General features: G+C 37.3%; 1 protein-coding gene across 2 annotated transcripts in view; it reads right to left on the bottom strand.

The window, feature by feature from the left end:
• Positions 1–22648, bottom strand: part of CFAP91 (cilia and flagella associated protein 91) — an 85512-nt gene extending 62864 nt beyond the window's left edge. For both annotated transcript variants that reach the window (XM_043996572.1, XM_043996571.1), the window contains exon 1: positions 22476–22648. In XM_043996572.1, the coding sequence (XP_043852507.1) occupies positions 22476–22587 (112 nt within the window). In that variant the 5' untranslated portion in view covers positions 22588–22648. The remainder of the gene's footprint in view (positions 1–22475) is intronic.
• Positions 22649–23688: the final 1040 nt, after the last annotated feature.

Raw genomic sequence — 23688 nt, 5'->3', positions numbered from 1 at the left:
CTCACATTGTGATGATATTCAACACTTATTTTGTACTTTCTGCTATTGCTGTGGTTTCATTCAAATGTTCCCAATGGCCAGTGGTGTAATCTCATCTAAACAGTCTCCATCTTCCCCCTATACATACAACATACACTCCCTTGAGTGGCCAGGTCTTTATCCCTGAGAGTTCATTGAGCTGACTAACCAGTATTCTAAAAAGAGTATTTATTCCACAATCTTAAATGAATTGTGTCAACAAACAGGCCAGGTATTGAATGGACCAATTAAGTATTTCTATAGCCTTCAGCAACACTGTAAGAATAGCCCAGTGAAGAAGTTCAAGACAGAGGTCAACGTACTGTGTGCTATCTGCCCTTAAAAAGCAACTGATCTTGGGGGCAGCTAGGTGGCACAGTGGATAAAGCACCAGCCCTGGATTGAGGAGGACCTGAGTTCAAATCTGACTTCAGACATTTGACATTTACTAGCTGTGTTACTCTGGGCAAGTCACTTAACCCTCACTGCCCTGCAAAAAGAAAGAAAAAAAAAAGCAACTGATCTGAAGTTAACTGAACAGCTAGAGATAGAGATAGATGAGTAGGGTCTGGGATAACTGAGCAAGAATCCCAGCATAGGACAATCTGAGAAATCACCAACAACCCAGGTGCAAAAATACCCACCTGGGGGCAGCTAGATGGCACAGTGGATAGAGCACCAGCCCTGGATTCAGGAGGACCTGAGTTCAAATCCAGCCTCAGACACTTAACACTTACTGGCTGTGTGACCCTGGGCAAGTCACTTAACCCCAATTGCCTCACACACACACAAACACACACACACACACACAAAAAAAAATACCCTCCTTACCTCAGGCATTAGTGCCATCTGATAGATCCATTTTGTCAACAATATTAGGCTGTGTTCTTGTTATATTACTATAACCTACCCTCTTATTAACAGATATACAATGCCACCTAAGTGGTATCATCATGTGACCATCAAAAATGTATATGTGTGTAACAGCAAAAGCAATGAATGAACAGCCTGTGAATTCAATGGTATCTATGCAATTGAAAGAGAACTAGGGGAAGGTACCCAGAATGTTAGTCAGAACCACTCTGAAAGATCTATGGAAGAACATGAACTTAGTTGTATAGGATGAGAAGACATGGAGGTGACAAAATACTGGGAGATCCCTTGTTTTCCAGAGCTAAGGCCCACTGGGCAAACTGTGCCCTGAGCTTGGCAAGACAACAATCCTTTGCACCCACTCTCTGGGTGATCTCATCCTCTGGCAAAAATCACATAATCACCAATATTAACTTTATCAAGTCTCCTTGTATCTTAGTAACCCTTTCTCAGTGTCCATTTAACCAGCACATTTTGAGTCCTGAATGTCTCACGCAGTTATCTGTTCCCCAGATATATTTTCTTGGAGAATAGGCTTTATTCTCAGGACAGCTCTAAGGCAGGGCTCTGCTTCTCTGGTTCCGTATCTAGAGATTCCTAGATAATTCTGCTAGTTACAAGAGTTAATACAATTTAGAACAATCACTTAAATTTGGCTCCCCAATCTTGAAACTTCAGAGAATTTCAATTCATATATTCCATTTGCTGTTTCTATCCTTACCTAAATCCTGTACCTGATATAAAAATCTTTTAAAAAGTATGAGGGTCCAGCTGTAAAATGAACTCTCCAAATACTTTAAAAATGGGAAAATAATTTCTCTTAATTTACCATTATAATACAATTTATGTGTAAAATCCAATTAATCCTTAATAAATACCTAATCCAGTTTTAAGAACTTATTACTAAAACATATTCAAAGCCTAAATGTTCATGATAGTTACATTTGGAAGCCAATCATATACACCTGTATATAGTTCCCAGAAAAAAAAACCACACAGTCTAATCTTGTTGCTTTCCTCAAAATTATACTTAAACCAGGCAGAGCCAAAACAGAGAAAGAAAATTATAGACCAATTTCCTCAATGAATATTGATGCAAAAATCTTAAATTAAAAATATTAGCAAGGAGAGTACAGCAATTTATCAATTGAGAAATGGTCAAAGGATATGAACAGGCAGTTTTCTGATGAAGAAGTCAAAGCTATCTATTGCCATATGAAAAAATGCTCTAAATCACTATTGATCAGAGAAATGCAAATTTAAACAACTCTGAGGTACCACCTCACCCCTATCAGATTAGCTAATTTGACAAAAAAGGAAAATAATAAATGTTGGAGAAGCTGTGGAAAAATTGGAACACTAATGCATTGTTGGTGGAGCTGTGAACTGATCCAACCATTCTGAAGAGCAATTTGGAACTATGCCCAAAGGGTTATAGGACTGTTCATACCCTTTGATCCAGTGGTACCACTGCTAGGTCTGTATCCCAAAGGAACCATAGAAAAGGGAAAAGGACCCATATGTACAAAAATATTTATAGCAGCTCTCTTTGTGGTGGCAAAGAATTGGAAATCAAGGGAATGCCCATCAATAGGGGAAAGGCTAAACAAGTTGTGGTATATGAATGTAATGGAATACTATTATGCTGTAAGAAATGATGAGCAGGAGGAGTTCAGAGAAACCTGGAAGGACTTACATTAACTGATGCTGACTGAGAGGAGCAGAACCAGGAGAACATTGTACACAGTAACAGCAACACTGTGTGATGAACAATGGTGATAGACTTGGCTCTTCTTGGCAGTGCAATGATCCAAAATAGTTTCAAAGAACTCATGATAGAAAATGTTCTCAACATCCAGAAAAAAAGAACTGTGAATTATGAATGCATATTGAACCATACTGTTTCTACTTTTGGACTGTTTTTTTTTTTCCTTCTTTTTCGAGATTTTTCCCTTGTGCTCTGATTCTTCTTTCACAAGATGACTAATGTAGAAATATGTTTGATGTGATTGTACATGCTTTCTGTCTTGGGGAGGAGGGAGGGAAGGGAGGGTTGGAGAAAAAAAATTGGAACTAAAAATCCTGTGAAAACAAATTTTGAAAACTATTCTTATATGTAACTAGAAAATAATAAAATACTTTTTTAAAAAGCTAGGTTGGGGGCAGCTAGATGGCGCAGTGGATAGAGCACCGGCCCTGAATTCGGGAGTACCTGAGTTCAAATCCAACCTCAGACACTTAACACTTACTAGCTGTGTGACCCTGGGCAAGTCACTTAACCCCAATTGCCCCACCGGGAAAAAAAAAAAAAGCTAGGTTGCCGCACTTTTAGTTCTTTTAGTTTGCTGAGGAGCTGAGAGACGACTTTTATTAGTAAATGCTAGGCTTACCACTGAATTGAACATGCTCAGAACTTTGTGCCTCAGTTTGCCTTAATTTTGATTGTAACAAATGGCAACCACAAAGGGAGGGAGACTGGTCCCTGAAGCATTATCTTGGAGAAATCCTTGAGCACACCAGAGAAATTTTGTCTTAAAGAATTTCTTTGTGGAGAATGGCACCAGATACCTGACTCACCCTTCAGTCCCAACTCCTTGAGCTAATGTAAGGCCTCCACACTGCTGGGAAAGTTGCAGTTCAATACTTATTTGTATCGGTGTATTGTTTGTGTTTAGTGTGACTATTTGGCAATAATTGCTAATAGAAAATGTAAGAAATGGACACTCCTTCAGGGAAGTCAATCTGGACCTTTGGAAATTTTTTCTCTTTAAGGGTGGTTCCCAGTTCAAGCTGGTATGGAAACTGAACTCTTAAGGAATTTTCCTCTTCAAAGGGGGTTCCTGGACCAATCCAGGAAGGATAATAAGGGACACTTCCCATTGAAAAAGGGATTGGGGGGCAGCTAGATGGTGCAGTGGATAGAGCACTGGCCCTGGAGTCAGGAGTACCTGAGTTCAAATCCAGCCTCAGACACTTAACACTTACTAGCTGTGTGACCCTGGGCAAGTCACTTAACCCCAATTGCCTCACTAAAAAAAAAAAAAAAAAAAGGGATTGGGGAAATTCAGAAATTGTGTGTGTGTGTGTGTGTGTGTGTGTGTGTGTCTCAAATTTGGCCTGAAAAGGGACTGCTACCTGATTTTTAAATGTTAGTATGTCATGTTATCTGTGTTCTGTAATTCAAGCTAATTTTTAGATTGGGCCTGGCTAGCCAAAACCTGTTTGTCTTCCGAAAAAACAGTTTCTCTGTGTCTTTTAACTTTGGCCAAGTCAGAAGGCAGACAAGAAACACAAATAAGAGGGAATCTTCATTCTTAGTCTGCAGAAACTTTTGGTATTGTAAACTGTTTAGTGACTAATCAGAAACAAAAATATAATTCCTTGGCTATGAATTTCCAAAATGTGGTTTGAATGGTTTTATAAGCAATGAAATATTTCAGTGAGTTTTGAGGAACCTCTCTATAGAATTTAAGGACAAATAAAGATAGAACTGTGAAAGTTACAGGGAAACAACACTTAGATCCTTTATCACTATATCCCTGGAAAGGAACAGATCTATTGCTTTAATTCAAGAGGGAAGATAATTTCACTGATTAGAGAAAAGGGAACTGAACCTGGTTTGAAGGTGATATCAGTAAAATTCCAAAGTGAAAAAAAATAGGTTTGCAATTGTGCTTAAGAACTACCTGTTATTAACTCTTTCCTGGTTCACGGAATAAGAAAAGATTGTTTAAATCAGGGAGCAACCAAAGAGTAAGTAAAATTCAATTTGGGGGCAGCTAGGTGGCGCAGTGGATAGAGCACCGGCCTTGGAGTCAGGAGTACCTGAGTTCAAATCCGGCCTCAGACACATAACACTTACTAGCTGTGTGACCCTGGGCAAGTCACTTAACCCCAATTGCCTCACTAAAAAAAAAAAAATTCAATTTGGAAAAATGCTTTGTGTTATTTCTGTGAATGATATAAAAACATTTAATTGGCATTTGAATAGATCAGACATTTGAAAGCTGTTAAATAGGTCTAGGAGAACTTGGACTCACTCTCCTGTGCTTCACAAGTAGAGATAAGCTACTGCTGGCTTTCTGCCTTGTGTTCTATATTCAGTATGTCAAAATGGGCTCAGCTCCTTTTGAACCCAATGTAGACAAGGTGTTTAAACTGTCAAGAACTATTGGACCTCTGGGTGCCACCACTTCTGCCACTCCTTCTGACTACACTTACACTTAAGGAAAAATTGTGAGGCATTATAAATAAATTAAAAATTTAATAAGATCATACATTTGTAAGCTCTTAAGAACCCCAAGGCAACAGTATTGCAATTAACTGGGATTGTATAAAAAATTGTGCCAAATTATAAAGGAGAAATTCAGTGGAGTGAAGATGGGTATATAGTCAGTAAGGGGTATGAAAGAGTGGTATTGGATCATAATGGGAAAAGAGAATAAGAAAGGTCCTGTTTGAAAGGGCTTTAATCAAAGATCACTGAGGGATATAAAGAGAGGAAGTGAGAAAGTTTCAGCAAATAGGGCTTGAAAGTAAAAGGGGTTTGGAGTTTTGCAAGGAGGGGTTTGAGGGGGGCAGTTAGGTGGTGCAGTGGATAAAGCACCAGCCCTGGATTCAGGAGGACCTGAGTTCAAATCCCGCCTCAGACACTTGACACTTAATAGCTGTGTGACCCTGGGCAAGTCACTTAACCCTTACTGCCCCACCCCCTCCCAAAAGAAAGAAAGAAAAAAGAGAGGTTTGAGGGAAATATTTGATGTCTTAAGATAAGAAGGATAAGAGAGAGGCAGCTAGGTGGCACAGTGGATGGAGCACCGGCCCTGGAGTCAGGGGTACCTGGGTTTAGACCCGGCCCCAGACACTTAACACTTGCTGGCTGTGTGACCCTGGGCAAGTCGCTTAACCCCAATTGCCTCACTAAAAAAACCAAAAAACAACAAAAAAAGGAAGGATAAGAGAAAGGTTACGTGGTTATTCTTTATGATGTGGAAACTATAGCAATAAAATTGCAGCATGAAATTCCCAGACCCCAAAGTAGGGGTATGGGAATGGAAGGCTGCCACTTAAAGCCTCTCTATATCTCTTACCCAGGGTTAAAACTGAATAACCTTGGGGACAAGTGAGAGAGTAGGGGCTAGATGTGTGAACCTAAAAGAACTGGTTTGAGTTTTTGGAAGTGATTTAAAAGGAAATAAAGAGAAAGTTACAGGGAGTTAGGTGTATCACCACAAATCTTTGATAACAATGAGCTCTACATTTTGAAATACTGTCAACTCATGGCCCTTGGGGAAAAGGTTTTTTGAAGTTTTAAATGTTACCAATAGTGATTAAAAATCTAGATTTGAACTGGACAGAATTTTGTCCTGAAACTTAATAGGATAATTGTGGCAAATTAGAACCTAATGCAAACTATATTTACTATTTGGCATTAAGATAATCATGGCTCAGGAAAAAACCAAGTCAAAACCTGTTCTCAGAAATTTGTTATCTAAAAAAAAAATTGTTAGCTGTGTGACCTTGGGAAAGTTACCTTTCCTCTGTTTGCCTTAAGGTTGCATGGGCTCCATAAATTAATTAGCATTCCTTAAGGACAAAAAGGGGGCTGTTACTAGCCCTACATTCTCAATTTCCAGCCAATCTTGTCCCCCACATCTATAATGCTACCACTCTCATTGATTTCTTTAGGCTTTGTATCCAAACACAGCTCATTTTCTGCCTGTGAAGTCCTGTTCTTCACTATGTGCTTCCCAGAACAGCTATAAAAAAGGGTAGCTTGCCTCACCTCAGGGTTTTTTAGCTCGCTGAAGAGCTGAGATAGCCCTTTTTTTTTGCTAACTTCTAGCCTTACCAATAAATTGAAAGTGCTTAGAACTTTGTGCCTCAGTTTACCTTAATTTCAATTTCTCACAATATCCACATCCATGAAATTACAGATCAATCAAAATCCTGAAGTATATTCATGTATATATGTGTGTATACGTATTCTTTTCAAATTTCTTAATACATTCATTGGAGTTCTGAGTTGACTCCAACTTATTATTTCAATATCAGAACCTAAAAATTGACCACCAGATAAACTTCAAATGCCAAATTATCCAACTTCCATAAAAGCATGTCCATTAAGGCATGTGGTAGTACATTCATTTTTCATTTAGGAGCCCAACAATAAGTAGTATTTTCAGGCTGAAGATGAAGCAAATTGCCATGCATTCTATAAATATGGAAATTTCTATTCATAGTAGTACTCACTATCCAACATTTGGGGAAATGTTATCATATGAATGTATGTTGTTCAGTCATTTCAGTCATATCCAACTCTTTGTGGCCACATTTGGGGTTTTCTTGGCAAAGATACTGAAGTGGTTTGTCATTTCCTTCTCCAGTTCATTTTATAGATAAGAAAACAGAGGCAGTGTGTTAAGTGACTTGCCCAGGGTCACACAGCTAGTAAATATATGAGGCCATGTTTGAACTCAGGTCTTCCTGACTTCAGGAAACAATGTATAGCTATATGTTAACCAAAATGTATCTCCTTATACTACAGACCTCACCTTTTTTGGGAGTGAAAATGTCCTTACCTAGAAACAAACGAATGGTTTAGGTAGAAGATGGGTGGAGAAAACTAACTACAGTGATTTCAAGTGTAGGGGTCATTACCTATATTTTCCTCATATAGTCTCTAGCCACAATCCATCTTCCTAGGAAATGCCTCAGGGCTACAAAGAGGTGTTGGAAACTGAAGGCCAGGGATAATAAATAATCAACTAGTATAATCGTGGAATCTTAAAAACAGCATTGCCTTCCAAAATGTCCTAAACAAGTGGTGATTTAGTATGGCCTTAAATTCTTGAATTAGTGCGGAACTCACAACTCCACAAGCAATTCCATTTTTTAACAAGTCAAATTGTAAGAAAGCTTATTGTTATACTACACCAAAATCAGCCTCCTTGTAACTTCCATCTGTTGGTCCTAATTCTGCCCTCTGAAGCCATATAGAACAAGTCTAACCCATCTTTCCACATGACAACTCTTCAAATATCTGAATACACTTATAATGTCCATCATATCTTCTCTTTTAAAAATTAAGCATTTTTTATTTTTTTCAGTTCTTCAAATTACAGTTTATAGAACCCCACACCATCCTGATCATATTCCTCTGAATACTCATCAATTTGTCAATTATCCATGATAATTGACTTCTAGATGTTATCTGACCAAAGAGAAAATACAGTAGGTTGCCGACAGCTTGTGTCCAAATAACATCTTGTGACATGAGTTTGGAAATTATTTCTTCTAAAATGTCCTTCTCAAATATACCAGGAAAGGAATATACAGAACTAAGTTCTCAGTAACAAATGGAAATTAGTGTAGAAAAAAATCCACAATCAAGTTCTAGGTGAGATAAAGACCAAACAAACAAAGCCCTTCATATAGGCTTTCAAGTTAAGGCAAAGAAACTACGATAAAATTTTGCATTTATTAGGAAAAACTAAAAGGATTAAAGTAATAAAATAGTGTAAAATTATTTTGGAGAACCCTAGGAAAAATATGTCAGAGGTAAAAAAAAAAAGACTAAATGTTTGAGCATCATCATGAATATGTTTTTATTAATTATCTACATGCAAAGTACTTGCAAAAGATAAAAATGGCCCAGCAATCTTTCTCCAGGAATTTGGAATCCATTTACAAATATAAAACATGTAAACATGAAAAAATAACTTTAATACAAGGCAACATCTAATAAGTGCCAAATGAGTAGTACAAGAGACCAAGTAAGTATCAAAGGAATTCAAAAGAAAGCAACATAGTTGCCTTCATGGAGCTACAATAGCCCCACAAAGTAAGAGAGACTTTTGGGGGGGGGGGAGATAATTTTAAAAAATAGAATAATTGTTGATTAAGAAAAGTAGGACAAATCCCAAACTATATCAGATCAAGTGCTAATAAAATGTTACATAAGCAAAAAAATAGAAAAGCATCTTATCAAGACTCTCAATACAACAAAGGTAGGTTGTTCTGCTTAATGATGCAGTAAGAAGATTGATAATTACTGTACAAAGAGTAAGGTCATGTACATAAAAGAAAAAGAAAGAAAGCGAGAAAAGAGTCAACTATATTGAATCAATTCTACTTTACTTTTATTGAAGATACTAGAGAACTTCACTTCCAAATTACCTTCTGAACTTGAAAGGTCAATATTGTTAGAACAAATGATGCCAAATTCACAGGAGCTTCTAGAGCAAATAAGTGTACATAAATAGACACAAGCTAGCATCTAGTCAAAGGGCTTGGAAAGAACACATGAGTAAGTTTTAGCCAAAACACATAATGTAGGATTACAGTCATTGCTAACAGAAGAATGCTAAGTTACTAATAGATTCTGATCCCAAAGAGATCCTAAGGACTAGAAAGAAGTGATTCTTATTTTTAATACCTGACTTACCATAGATTCTGGAATCTCTTTCTAATCAGCTAGTTGCCCAATCCTCTTACAAACTCTGGGCTACTGGATGTGCACAGCTTTGGATTTTAAGTGCACACATGTAAGCAGTTTTTAAGATTTACAAAGTCCTTTTTATTAGCATTAGAGAAGTGAAAGCTAATGACTCCATGAGATAAGAAAAATAAAATAAAGTCAAAAGAATGAAAAAATAGAAAAGTCATGCAGATTTTGAGAAGGGGTCAAGTAAAAAAAGAAAAGGATAAATAAAAGAGAATTTGATGGAGGGAAATACACAGTAATCATAACTGTGAGTGTAAATGGTATGAAATCACCCATAAAATGGAAGACTTCAGAATGGTTTAGAAACCAGAATCCAACACAATGAAACTTACAAGAAACACAATTGAAACAGAAAGACAGGGGGCAGCTAGATGGCACAGTGGATAAAGCACTGGCCCTGGATTCAGGAGGACCTGAGTTCAAATCTGACCTCAGACACTTGACACTTACTATCAAGTCACTTAACCCTCATTGCCCCACACACAAAAAAAAGGAAACAGAAATACAAAGCATTAAAATAAAGGGTTATAGCAGAATCTATTATACTTTAGCTTAAGTTGAAAAAAAAGGCAAGGGTGGCAATCATGATTTTAGACAAAACAAAAGCAAAAATAGATCTAATTAAAAGAGATATTCAGGGGGTGGCTAGGTGGCGCAGTGGATAAAGCACTAGCCATGGATTCAGGAGTTCCTGTGTTCAAATCCAGCCTCAGACACTTGACACTTACTGGCTGTGTGACCCTGGGCAAGTCACTTAACCCCCATTGCCCCGCAAAAAAAAAAAAACAACAAAAACAATAAAAAAAGAGATATTCAGGGAAATTACATTTTGCTAAAAGGCACTAAAGACAATGAAGCAATATCAATAACAAACAAATATGCACAAATGGCATAATATTAAAGTTCTAGAAGGAAAAGCTAAATGAGTTACAGGAACAAATAGATAGTAAAATCATTCTATTGAGTGACCTCAATTTATCCCTCACAGACCTAGATAAATCTAACCATAAAATAAATAAGAAGTTAAGGAAATGAATAAAATTTTGGAAAAGTTAAGTAGATCTCTGGAGAATACTAAATGGAAATAGAAAAGAGTATACCTTTTCTCAACTGTCCAAGGCACCTTCACAAAAACTGAACATATATTCAGACATAAAAACCTCACAAAAATGAAGAAAAGTTGGAAGTATAAAATGCAGCCTTTTTAGACCATAATGCAGTAAAATTATGTTCAATAAAGGGTGTTGAAAAGAATAGATAAAAAATTAATGGGATGCTAACCTTTGCCAAAGGAATGAGTGGGTCAAAGAACATATCATAGAAATAATAATTTCTTTTAAAATAATGACAACAATAAGACAATGTAACAAATTTGTTAAGATGCAGCCAAATAAGTACTTAAGGGAAATTTTGCATATTTAAACACTTACATCAATGAAAGAGATAAGTAGAAGATTTCAGGATTTCAATTTGGTGTTGAAATAAAATCTTCAATTAAATGCCAAATTAGAAATCCTGAGTATCGAAGGAAAAATTAATAATTTTGAAAGTTTTAAAAGAACATTGAGGGGGGCAACTAGGTGACGCAGTGGATAAAGCACTGGCCTTGGATTCAGGAGGACCTGAGTTCAAATCCGGCCTCAGACACTTGACACTTAACTAGCTGTGTGACCCTGGGCAAGTCACTTAACCCTCATTGCCCTGCAAAAAAAAAAAAAAAAAAAAAAAAAAGAACATTGAACAAAGAAATAAAACAAGGGGCTGGTTTTATTGGGCGGGGGGGTGAATAATAAAATAAATAAAACATTGGCTAGCTTGATTTAAAAAGAAGAAAACCAGACTACCAGCATCAAAAATGAAAGGGATGAATGCACAACCAATGGAGAGGAAATTAAAGCAATTATTAGGAGCTATTTTGCCCAACTACATGTCAATAAAACTGATAATCTAAATTAAATAAATGAATATTTATAAGAATATAAATAGCCCAGATTAACAGAACAGGAAATAGAATATTTAAATAACCCTATTTTTAAAAAATAAATTTAATAAGTCATAAACGAGCTCCATAAAGGGGAAAAAAACGGGACTAGATGGATTTATAAGCAAATTCTTCCAAACATTTAAAAAACAATTAATTCCAATATTATATAAAGTATTGGGGAAAATAAGTAAAGGAGTCCTACTAAATTCCTTCCAGAACACAAATGTTTTTGATACCTAAACCAGGAAGCATTAAGACAGAGAAAGAAAACTACAGACCAATTTCCTTAATGATTATTGATGCAAAAAAATTTAAACAAAATACTAGCAAAGATATAGCAATATATCCCCCCAAAAAATCATACATTATAACCAAATTGGATTTATATCACAAATGCAGGGGTTCAATATTAGGAAAACTATAAATGTAACTAACTGTAATCAATAACAAAATGACAAAAATCATAAGATTATATCAACAAAATACAATATCCATTCCTATTAAAAACACTAGAAAGCACAGGAATAAGTGGAGCTTTTCTTAAAATGGTAAGTATTTATCTAAGATAATTTTCTATCTAAAACAAGACCAAGCATTATCTGTAATGGTCTTAAACTAGAAGCGTTTCCAATCAGATCAGGGGTAAAGGAATGATGTCTTATACTACCATAACTATTCAATATTGTATTGTGTTAAGGCTAAAATTCTAGCTAGTCAGTCTAAAATTTCTAATGAGTGGTCGCCAATAAATTATTAACTTTAGCAAGAGTTAGGCTTTTAAGCATTTATTAAGGAGAATAAGAATTTGGTAAAGAGAGAGAGAAAAGCCTACATTCATCTATCTATTAAAGGGAGAGCGCATTTCTAGCTCCCTTCTCCGCCAGAGTCCCCAGGAAAGAACCTGAGTCAGAGCGCCAGGCTCCCCCTTCTTCCTCCTCCCCCTTCTTCCTCCCACAAGCAAACGTCACTTCCTGACACCAAAGAAAAGACACATGGTCTTGCCCTCAAAGACCTTCAGCTCATGGGCAGGGCTCTTCTACAGTAAGTCTCCAGCAGGTGGCATCATTCCAATCATTATAATTAGAAATGCTGGCTATAACAATAAAAACAAAACAAAAAAAAAGAAATTGAAAGAATATGCATAGGCAATAAAGAAACAAAACCATAACTTTTTGCAAATGATATGATAGCAGGCAACTTTAGCAAAGTTACAGGATAAAAAATAAATCCACACAAATCATTAGCATTTCAATGTATTACCAACAAAACCCAGCAGAGATAGAAAAGAAGATTTCATTTAAAATAACTGAAGGCAGTATAAAATACTTGGGAATATACTTGCCAAAGTTGGTTGGTTGTCCTTTCATTTTCAAAAAGGATGTCACTATGACACTAAAATGACATCACTATATTAAAGTCAAGTTACAATGTGTCCAACTATGGCTGATCAGACCAATTCAAGCTCAGAACACTCTACCACAGGTCGAGCACAAATGCCATGTGAACATTTAGGTTGGAGTCTCTAAATTTGCATATCTTCCATTTCTTTTGAACTATTTCAACTTTACTTTGCTCATAGAGCACCTTCTGTGATGAGGGTACACCATGTTTGCCAAGACATTCATAGGAACTATATTAACTCAATTACAAAATACAAAACACAAATAAAGAGAGATCTAAACAAGTGGAGAAATTGGAGAAATATTAATTGCTCATGGGTTGGCCAAACCAATATAATAAAAATGACAATACTACCTAAATTAATTCATTTAATTAGTGCCATACCAACCAAAATAACAAATAATTATTTTTACAGAATTAGAAAAAAAATAAAATTCATCTGGAAGAATATAAGGTCAAGAATATCAAGGAAATTAATGGGGAAAAAAGTGAAGGAAGAAAGCCTAGCCATACCAGATCTCAAACGATGTTAAAAAGTGGTAATCCTGGGGGCAGCTAGGTGGCTCAGTGGATAGAGCACCAGCCCTGGATTCAGGAGTACCTGAGTTCAAATCCGGCCTCAGACACTTAACACTTACTAGCTGTGTGACCTTGGGCAAGTCACTTAACCCCAATTGCCTCACTAAAAAAAAAAAAGAAAAAAGAAAAAAGTGGTAATCCTTAAAACAATCTGGTACAGGATAAGAAATAGAGTAGTTGGTCAATGGAATAGATTAGAAACACAATAAACAGAAGGAAATTACTATAGCAACAGTGTGCTGGATAAACCTGAAGGTCCAAGCTACTGAAGCAAGAATTCATTATTTAACAAAAACTGCAGGGAAACTGGAAAGCAGTCTAACAGAAATGAGGCATAGACCAGTATCTCATACTTGTAACCCCTTGGAAACTTTAAGCCCCTACACTGCTCTGACTAGCATTTTTAATTTTTTTTAATTATAAAAGTATTTTATTATTTTCCAGTTACATGTAGAGATAGTTTTCAACATTTGTTTTTATAATATTTCCAATTTCCAATTTTTCTCCCTTCCTCCCCTTGCTTCCTCCCCTTCCTTCCTCTCCCCCCCCCAAAAAAAAACAGCAGGTAATCTGATATAGGTTACATATGTACAATCGCATCAAATCTATTTCTGCATTAGTCATGTTATAAGAGAAGAATCAGAGCAAAAAGGGAAAACCTCAAAAAAGAAAAACAACGGCACCAAAAACAAAAGAAATAGTATGGTTCAATCCGCATCCATATTCCACAGTTCTTTTTTTCTTTCTGGATTTGGAGAGCCTTTTCCATCATGAGTCCTTTGGAACTTTCTTGTACCGTTGTATTGGTGAGAAGAATCTAGTCTATCACAGTTGACCAACACATAATGTTGATGATACTGTGTATAATGTTCTTCTGGTTCCGCTCATCTCACTCATCATCAGTTCATGCAAGTCCTTCCAGGTTTCTCTGAACTCTTCCTGCTCATCGTTTCTTATGGCACAATAGAATTCCATTACATTCATATACCACAACTTTTTCAGCCATTCCCCAATTGATGGGCAGCCCCTCAATTTCCAATTCCTTGCCACCACAAAAAGAGCAGCTATAAATATTTTTGTACATGTGGGTCCTTTTCCCTTTTTTATGATCTCTTTGGGAAAAAGACCCAAAAGTGGCATTGCTGGGTCAAAGGGTATGCACAGCTTTATAGCCTTTGGGAATAATTCCAAATTTCTCTCCAGAATGGTTGGATCAGTTCACAGCTCCACCAACAATGCATTTGTATTCCAATTTTTCCACAGCTTCTCCAGCATTTAGTATTTTCCTTTTTTGTCATATTAGCCAATCTGATAGGTGTCAGGTGGTACCTCAAAGTTGTTTTCATTTGCATTTCTCTAATCAATAGCGATTTGGAGCATTTTTTCATATGGCAATAGATAGTTTTGATTTCTTTCTTCATCAGAAAACTTCCTTGTTCATATCTTTGACCATTTCTCAATTGGGGAATGACTTGAATTCTTATAAATTTGATTTAATTCCCTATATATTTTAGAAATGAGGCCTTTATCAGAAGTATTGGCCATAAAAATTGTTTCCCAGCTTTCTGCTTCCCTTCTAATTTTGGATGCGTTGCTTCTATTTGTACAAAACCTTTTCAATTTAATGTAATCAAAATCAACCATTTTTCATTTCATAGTATTCTCTATGTCTTGTTTGGTCGTAAACTGTTCTCCTTTCCAAAGATCTGAGAGGTAAACTATTCCTTCCTCTCCTAATTTACCCATGGTATCACCTTTTATGTCTAAATCATGTACCCAGTTTGACCTTATTTTAGTATAAGGTATAAGATGTTGGTCTATGCCTAATTTCTGCCATACTATCTTCCAGTTTTCCCAGCAGTTTTTGTCAAATACTGAGTTCCTATCCCAGGAGCTGGAGTCTTTGGGTTTATCAAACAGTACATTACTAAAGTCATTTACTACTGTGTCTCCTGTGCCTAGCCTATTCCATTGATCCTCCACTCTATTTCTTAGCCAGTACAAAATAGTTTTGATGACTGCCACTTTATAGTAGAGCTTCAGATTTGGTACAGTTAACCCACCTTCCTACGCATTATTTTTCATTATTTCCCTTGATATTCTTGATTTTTTGTTTTTCCACATGAAGTTTGTTATTATTTTTTCTAGCTCTATAAAATAATGCTTAGGTAGTCTGATTGGTATGGCACTGAATAAGTAAATTAATTTAGGTAGAATTGTCATTGTTATTATATTAGCTCGGCCTATCCATGAGCAATTGATATTTTTCCAATTATTTAGATTTTATTTGATTTGTGTGAAAAGTGTTTTGTAATTCTGTTCATAGAGTTCCTGGGTTTGTCTTGGCAAGTAGACTCCCAAGTATTTTATATTGTCTACCGTTACTTTAAATGGAATTTCTCTTTCTATCTCTTGCTGCTGGACTTTGTTGGTCATGTATAGAAATGCTGATTATTTATGTGGATTTATTTTATATCCTGCTACTTTGCTAAAGTTGTTAACTGTTTCAAGTAATTTTTTAGTTGATTCTCCAGGATTCTCTGAGTATACCATCATATCATCTGCAAAGAGTGATAGTTTTGTTTCCTCCTTGCCTATTCTAATTCCTTTAATTCTTTTTTCTTCTCTGATTGCTAAATGACTAGCATTTTTTAACTGCCTCCCAAGACCACCCCTACATACCTTAGTGGTTTCTAATTGCCCTTGGAAAAGGAGGTACAAAAGCTGACTGGGGAAAATAATTCCTTAAGAATCAGAATTGGGCAGATGGAAACTAATGACAAAATGAGACAACAGGAAGAAGTAAAGCAGAATTAAAAGAATATAAAAGTAGAAGAAAAAGTAAAATACCTTTTCAGAAAAACAACAGACCTGGAAAATATATCCAGGAGGGACAACTTAAGAATAATTTGACTACCTGAGGACATGATAAAAAAAAGAGTCTACACAGAATATTTCATGATATTATCAAGGAGGACTTCCTCAGTGTGTCTTAGAACCAGAGAAAAATTAGTCACTGAAAGAATCCACCAATCACCTCCTGATAAAGACTGCAAAAGGAAAACTCCAAGGAGAATATCATAGCAAAATTCCAGAATTATCAAGTGTAGGAGAAAATACTGCAAGCAGCCAGAAAGAAATAATTTAAATATCAAGGAACAACAATCAGAATTACACAGAACCTAGCAGCTTCAACATTAAAGGATCAGAGAGCTTGGAATATGATATTCTGGAGGGCAAAGGAAGTGGGACTACAACTGAGTAGACAGTCATACCTGAAATCAAAACTTAGAATAATATTAGATTACAGTGCCATGAAATTTCACCTCAAGTAGCAATTTTCACCAATCATGCATAGGGCTATATATTTATGCATGTGTATGTATATATGTATGTATGTGTATGTGTGTATATGAATGTATATATGCATACATATAGTTTTATAGTTATAGTGGTTATTAACAAATTCCTCTCATGTTGCAATAAATAAACTTAGCAATAAAAAATTAATCATACTTTCTTTTTAAAAAATCATACAAAAGACTTTACTTAACATTCCTTTTTTCCTGTTATTCCCCTTTTCAAATACAGCTTCCCAACAATTTTTACTAATTAATGTATTCTTATTCCAAAAGTTTAAATCTTTATATTTTGTCCTTAAATTTTTCAGAATGATATAGCAATAATTAGACAATGATGTAAGAGCTTATTAATTAGTTCAAGTTAAGATCAAAAACTTCTTCAGTTTTGTTTTGAAGAAAAGACTTTCAGTTCCATTTTCTTCAAGGGCACTTATGAAATATCTTATGTTACCTCAAAAAGAAAGTCATTTTTACCTGAGTTTATTATTTAATGGAATATTAACAACTGTTTGTATCCACTGTGACACCTAGCTGCCCCAATAAAATATACTTATTAAATGGACATTGGGGACATGACTTTCAACCTATAACCCCTTGGTGGAAATATCTGGCTTTTGGCATTCCTGGCTCAGAGGTTTCTTTCCATGGCAAGTTTGAGTCTGATCATTGGTGGATCCCTGAACTTTTTACTTGGCTCCCTTTTGGCCTTGGAGATGTTACTCTCCCTCTTATCAGGGACTCCTTGTATGTGCCTTGTTCCTCTTTGGGGGAATCAAGTGCTGTCTACATGTAGCTTCATTTCTCATATTGGGGTCCGTGTTACAAAACACTCATGGTTCAGCAGCTCCTGGGACTGACCCCAAAGCCTCACTGGTTTAAGGTGGGCTCCTGGTCCACCCTGACCAGAAGGGGAGACTGTCAAGCCTAAGAAAACTCTGGTTCCCTACCTACTCTGCTCTGACCAGCACTTTCTAATTGCCCCCAAGACCACCCCCCCACATACCCCAGCAGTTTCTACCTGCCCTTGTTCCTTGACAGAGATAGTTTCGATGACATTTTTGCAACTTTGTTCTTGTAATCCCTCAAAACTTTCAAAACTCCCTCCTTGCAGTTCAGCTGTTCTATGTATCCAGACTATATACCTTCTTGCTATTTCCCATGACTGTATCCTACAAGAATCCCCTTCCCAGGTATCCTTGTCTGAATAAAGCAGTGTGTCATCCTGAATTGAAGCTCCTTGACTCTAAATAAATGCCTCATTTTATTTATTGAAAACTTAGCTGGTCTGAGTTTTTCCAGGTTGTCACACTGTATACCAAGATAAGCTCAAATAATGATATCATAAGCAAATTAGGGAATCATGGATAAGGAAAAAATTCATGACCAAATAAGGGATAGAAAGGATTTGGGGAGAGGGGGAAGAGATGGATAATTTTGGTTAAGTTAAATAGGATTTACAAAAATCAATGCATGAAATGATGTATAGTGAAGTGAGCAGAACCAAGAGAACATTGTGCACAAAGACAGCAATATTGTTTGATGAAGAACTGTGAATGACTTGACTATTCTCAACAATACAATGATCCAAGACAATCCCAAAGGATTATTGATGAAACACATTATCCACCTCCAAAGAAAGAACAGACTGAAGCATGTTATTTGTCACTTTCCTTCATTTTTCTTCTTTTAATCAAGTTTTCTTGTACAAAGTACAAATATGGTAATGTTTTACATAATCATACATGTATAGCCCATATTTGATTGCTTGCCACCTCAGGGAGAGGGGAGTGTAGGGAGGGAGGGAAGGAGGGATAAAAATTGGAACCCAAAACTATAAATAAAAATGTTTTATTACATTAAAACAAACAAATAAATAAATAAGTCGGTAAATAAATAAATGAAGGCAAAAAACCAATGGAGCCAAAATTAGATGGAAAGCAGTAAATTGAGAAAAAAAATTTACAGTAAGATTCTCTTATAAAGGTTTTACTTCTCAAACATATAAGGAAGTGATATAAATTTATAAAAATAAAAATCATTCCTCAATTGATAAGAACCATTCCTCAAAATTATGAGAACATGCAGTTTTCAGAATAAGAAATCAAAGCTATCAATAGTCACAGGAAAAAATGCTCTAAATCACTATTTATTAGTAAAAACAACTCTGAGGTACTACCTCATATCTATCAGATTGGCTGATAAGACAGAAAAAAATGACAGATGTTTGAGGGGATATGGAAAAGTAAGGAATCTAATATACTGTTGGTAGAGTTGTGAACTGGCCCAATACTGCTAAAGAATGATTTGGAACTATGCCCAAAGGGCTATAAAACTTTGTATACCCCTTGCCTCTGCAATACCACCATTATCAGGTCTATATCCTGAAGAAATCAAAGAAAGAGGAAAATGTCCTATATGTGTCAAAATATTTATAGAAGCTCTTTTTGTGGTGGCAAAGAATTGTAAATTGAGAGGATCCCCTTCAATTGGGGCATCTAGGGGCAGCTAGATGGCACAGTGGATAAAGCGTCAGGCCTAGAATCAGGAAGACCTGAGTTCAAATCTAGCCTCAGATACTTATTAGCTTTATGACCTTAGTCAAATCATTTAATGCTGTTTGCCTTAGTTTCCTCATCTGTAAAATTACTGGAGATGGAATTGTGATGGTATATTATTATGCTGTAAGAAATGATGAAGTGGATAATTTCAGAAAAACCTGGAAAAACTTATGAGCTGACACAAAGCAAAACAGAAATAGAACACTGTACTCAATAACAACCATATTGTAATGATAATCAATTGTGAAAGATTTAGCTATTTTGATCAATACAACAATATAAAAATCAGCTATGTATACATAGCTTTATGTTTTTTATAGTGAGAGATTGACAGATTCATGTTATTTCCATTCATCAAGCAGGTATTAAACCTTTACTAGACTGTGCTAGGTGTTAGGGACAAAGAAAAGGATGAAACTGTTCCTCCTGGGCTCAAGGAGCTTATATTTTATTAAAGGAAATAACAAATAGACAAATATATAAATATTTTAAAAATTAAATAATTTGGAGATGGATGACACTAACATTGAGGAGAGGGGGAAAGTGTAGAATTAGAAAGGCCTTGTATGTAGGAATGCCACTAGTTGCTGGGTCTTAAAAGAAGATAGGAATTCTGAGAGACAGAAGTGAGGAGAGACTGCATTTCAAGTATGTATGTTAAGGCATAGAGATAAGAGGTAGAATGTTGTACATGGGGAACAACTAGTAGGACAGTTTGGCAGGAAGGTAAAATGCATGCTACTAAATGACTTTTTTAAAGCCCAGAAAGGGAAGCTATAGCTAGATTGTGAATTGTGTGTCAATTTTATTTTAAAGTCAAGAAGAAACTATTGGAGTTCAATGAACAGGATTATGATTTGATCAGACCTGTGGTTTTGTTTGTTTGTTTTTTTGGGGGGAGCAATGGGGGTTAAGTGACTTGCCCAGGGTCACGCAGCTAGTAAGTGTCAAGTGTCTGAGGCTGGATTTGAACTCAGGTACTTCTGAATTGAGGGCCGGTGCTTTATCCACTGCACCACCTAGCCACCCTAGACCTGGGTTTTTAGAATATCAGCTTGGCAGTTTTGCAGAGGATGGATTGGAGAGGAGAGAAACTTATCAGAAAGACCAATTTGGAGACTATTGCAATAGCCCAGAAAAAGAGTTGTTAAAGTTCTGAAACTAGGATGGTGGCCATGTAAATGGAGAGAAAAATGACTGATGCAAGAGTTTTATGAATCTACAACTTGGAAAATGGTTAAAAATGGGATGAGGGATAAGGAAAAATGGAAGAGTGAAACTTGGGTGACTAGAAGCGTGGTAATGATATTGGCAGAAAGTTAGCAAGAAGGGTGAATTTTTTCAGGAAAAATAGTGAGTTATGTTTTGGACATGTTGAGCTTGAAATGTCTACAGAACATTCAGTTGGAAATGTCCAATAGACAATTGGTAATGAAAGCCTGGAATTCAAGAAAGACACCAGAGCAAAAAAAGTGATGGGGGAGGGGAGAAAGAGAGAGATGGAAAAATAGATTGATTTAGGAGTCATCTGTATAGAGACAATAATCAAATGAAACTATGGGAGCTTATGAGATCACAGAAGTGGGGTACATAGAGAAATAAGATGAGAGCCCAAGAAAGAGCCTTGAGGACAAAGTATAAAGGAAAGAGTGTCAGACTTGGAAACAAGAGGTTCAAAACCTGGCTCTGACTCCAAGCAGGTCACTTCTCTCTATGCTTCATTTATAAAATAGGTAAAATGATACTTAGACCATAAACTTCACATTGGTGTTGTGGGGAGAACACTTTGTAAATGTTAAGCTATAGTAACATGAGCTAATATACATACACATATGTACATACATGTATATGTATATATACACATAAGACAGCTCAGGTAGAATTGGAGATAACTAATAGTTTTGGAACAGGTGTCACTGAAAACAATCATAGACTCCTTGCAAATGATTAAATACAGGATAAGAAAGAACAGAGTTGAGGATTATTTCAAAGTTAACCTCAGTGACCAAAAGGATGGTAATGATCTTGACAGAAAGTGAGCATGAAGGGTGAGTCTTTTTGGGGAAAATAGTGTTATGTTTTGGCTACATGGAGTTTTATATATCTACAGGACATCCAGTTGGAAATGTCCAATACATACTTGGACACACAGTTGCAGGTTTGATACAACACAGATTTTACATTAGGCAAATCACTTAATTTTGGTGGGCCTGTTTTAGGGGTTGGATTTGACCTCTAAGGACTCTTCCAGTTCTAAATCTATGATCCTATGATTTGAATAGGCATGGCAGTTCTCCTGATCCTATGCCACCTGTCTTTCTCAAGGAATACAACACACCCTATCTCGTTCTCTTCAAGGCTTAGCTCAAGTGCCCATATCTTGTAAGAAGTCCTAACTGATCATCTCTCTTAGGGAACCTCTGCTGTCTCTTCGTCTATCTCTTTGTCTATCATCCATCCATCATCCATCCATCCATCCATCCATCCATCCATCCATCCATCCATCCATCCATCCATCCATCCATCCATCCATCCATCCATCCATCCATCCAGTACATTCTCAGTCAAAATCCTGCTTTCTACAAGAAGCCTTTCCTGATCCCCCTTAATGGAAGTCTTCCCCCTTCCTCTGAGTCGTCTCTCTCATTAGAATGTGGGCTCCTTGAGGGGAGGGACCCTTGTTTTTTTGTTTTTGTTTTTCTCCCTTTCTTTGCATCCCCAAAGCTTACTGCAGTGATTGACATCAAAAGTGCTTAACAAATGCTTATTGACTGATACCTTATTTATGTACATCCCACCCCAGAAGAACTGAAGTTCCCTGAGCGCAGCCCCATGCCGTGGCACACAGTGCCACACATACAGTAAGAGCTTAATAAAGGTCGCTTTCATTGAACAGAAGGTGCCTCAGCCCCGAAGGGGTCCCTGGCGACCTCGCACTCAACGCCTGCGATTAAGACCGCGCTTGCGCAAAGAGGAATCGATGGGGTGTAAGGCAAGGAGGGGGAGCTCCCCAGCTGCGTATCCCAAGGGCGCGCGATTCCGAATCTCCGAAGCACCTGGTGTCTGCGTAGACAGGACACTTAAGTTTGGCTCTAACAAACTATCTAGTCTCCTCTCCCTCTACCGGAAGACGGAGTTCCCGCCCACTTTGGGAGTTGGTGGGAGGCGGGTACCGCGTAAGGTCCCATCCTTACCGTACAGGTAGTCATACAGTCGCCCACTGGCGACGGTGCCCCCAAGCCCTGGCCTGAGCCGGAACCTGGGAGGCTGAGGAGGGGGCTGCTCGATGGTCACAACTCGGCTCATGGTGGCGGCTTTTACGACCCGGGTCAAGCCCGGCAAGGGTAGGCCTGGAGATTGTTGGGCGGCGTCGCTATGACAACCGCTGCGCAGGCGCAGTTGGTGGGGGGAAGCGGGACAGGTTGGACTGCCCCTCGCCTGCGCCTGCACGTCACTATCGTTCCCGGGATCTGGGTTCCTTGGGCAAGGTTAGAACGCCCTGGGAAACGCCATGCAGATTAAATCCAGCACCATTTATGGAAATCCCAAGGAAATACCGAAGCCTTGAGGAAAAATCGGGGGTTTCATTTCGGAAAACCCCCACTCGCGCTCCATGTTCCCAGAAGATTCTGCTCTCTGCTGGCGTGCGAGGGAGTCTCCTCTGCAGCGGTCCTCGCGTCCACGGTGTGTCTAAGGTTCCCGAAGCAAAGAAGCGTCCCCAGCTGGATTCAGAATGGGGCCTGGCTTCGTGAGCTTTGGAGATAAGAGACAGTTAGATTTCATCCATTTTATAAATGAGAAAACTTGAGATCTAGGGAACTTTAAACGTGCTTTGCCCCATTCAATCCGGCAGTAAAATCTTTGGAAATCCAGGGCTTTCCATCCCAAAGGCTTTTTTTTTTTAATTTTAATTTTAATTTATTTATTTTTTAATTTTTATTTTTTTTTAATTTTTATTTATTTTTTAATTTTTATTTATTTTTTAATTTTTATTTTTTTTAGTGAGGCAATTGGGGTTAAGTGACTTGCCCAGGGTCACACTGGTCCACACTAGTAAGTGTTAAGTGTCTGAGGCCGCATTTGAACTCAGGTCCTCCTGACTCCAGGGCCGGTGCTCTATCCACTGCGCCACCTAGCCGCACCATTTTTTTTTTGCAGGCAATGGGGGTTAAGTGACTTGCCCAGGGTCACACAGCTAGTAAGTGTCAAATGTCTCAGGCCAGATTTGAACTCAGGTACTCCTGAATCCAGGGCCAGTGCTTTAACCACTGCGCCATCTAGTAGATTTCCCCTTCTTTGATGACACCCTGGAGATGTTATGTCAGCGGCTTATTATATTTGGCATTTCTCCTCAGCGTGCACATATCCTGGAGCCTTGAGGGCCTTTCTATACGGTGATTTCGAGTG

This window comes from Dromiciops gliroides, chromosome 3 (genome assembly GCF_019393635.1).
Source record: "Dromiciops gliroides isolate mDroGli1 chromosome 3, mDroGli1.pri, whole genome shotgun sequence".
Classification (NCBI taxonomy): Eukaryota; Metazoa; Chordata; class Mammalia; order Microbiotheria; family Microbiotheriidae; genus Dromiciops; species Dromiciops gliroides.
The sequence above is the reverse complement of the archived record's forward strand: the minus strand, read 5'-3'. Positions and strand labels throughout refer to the sequence as shown.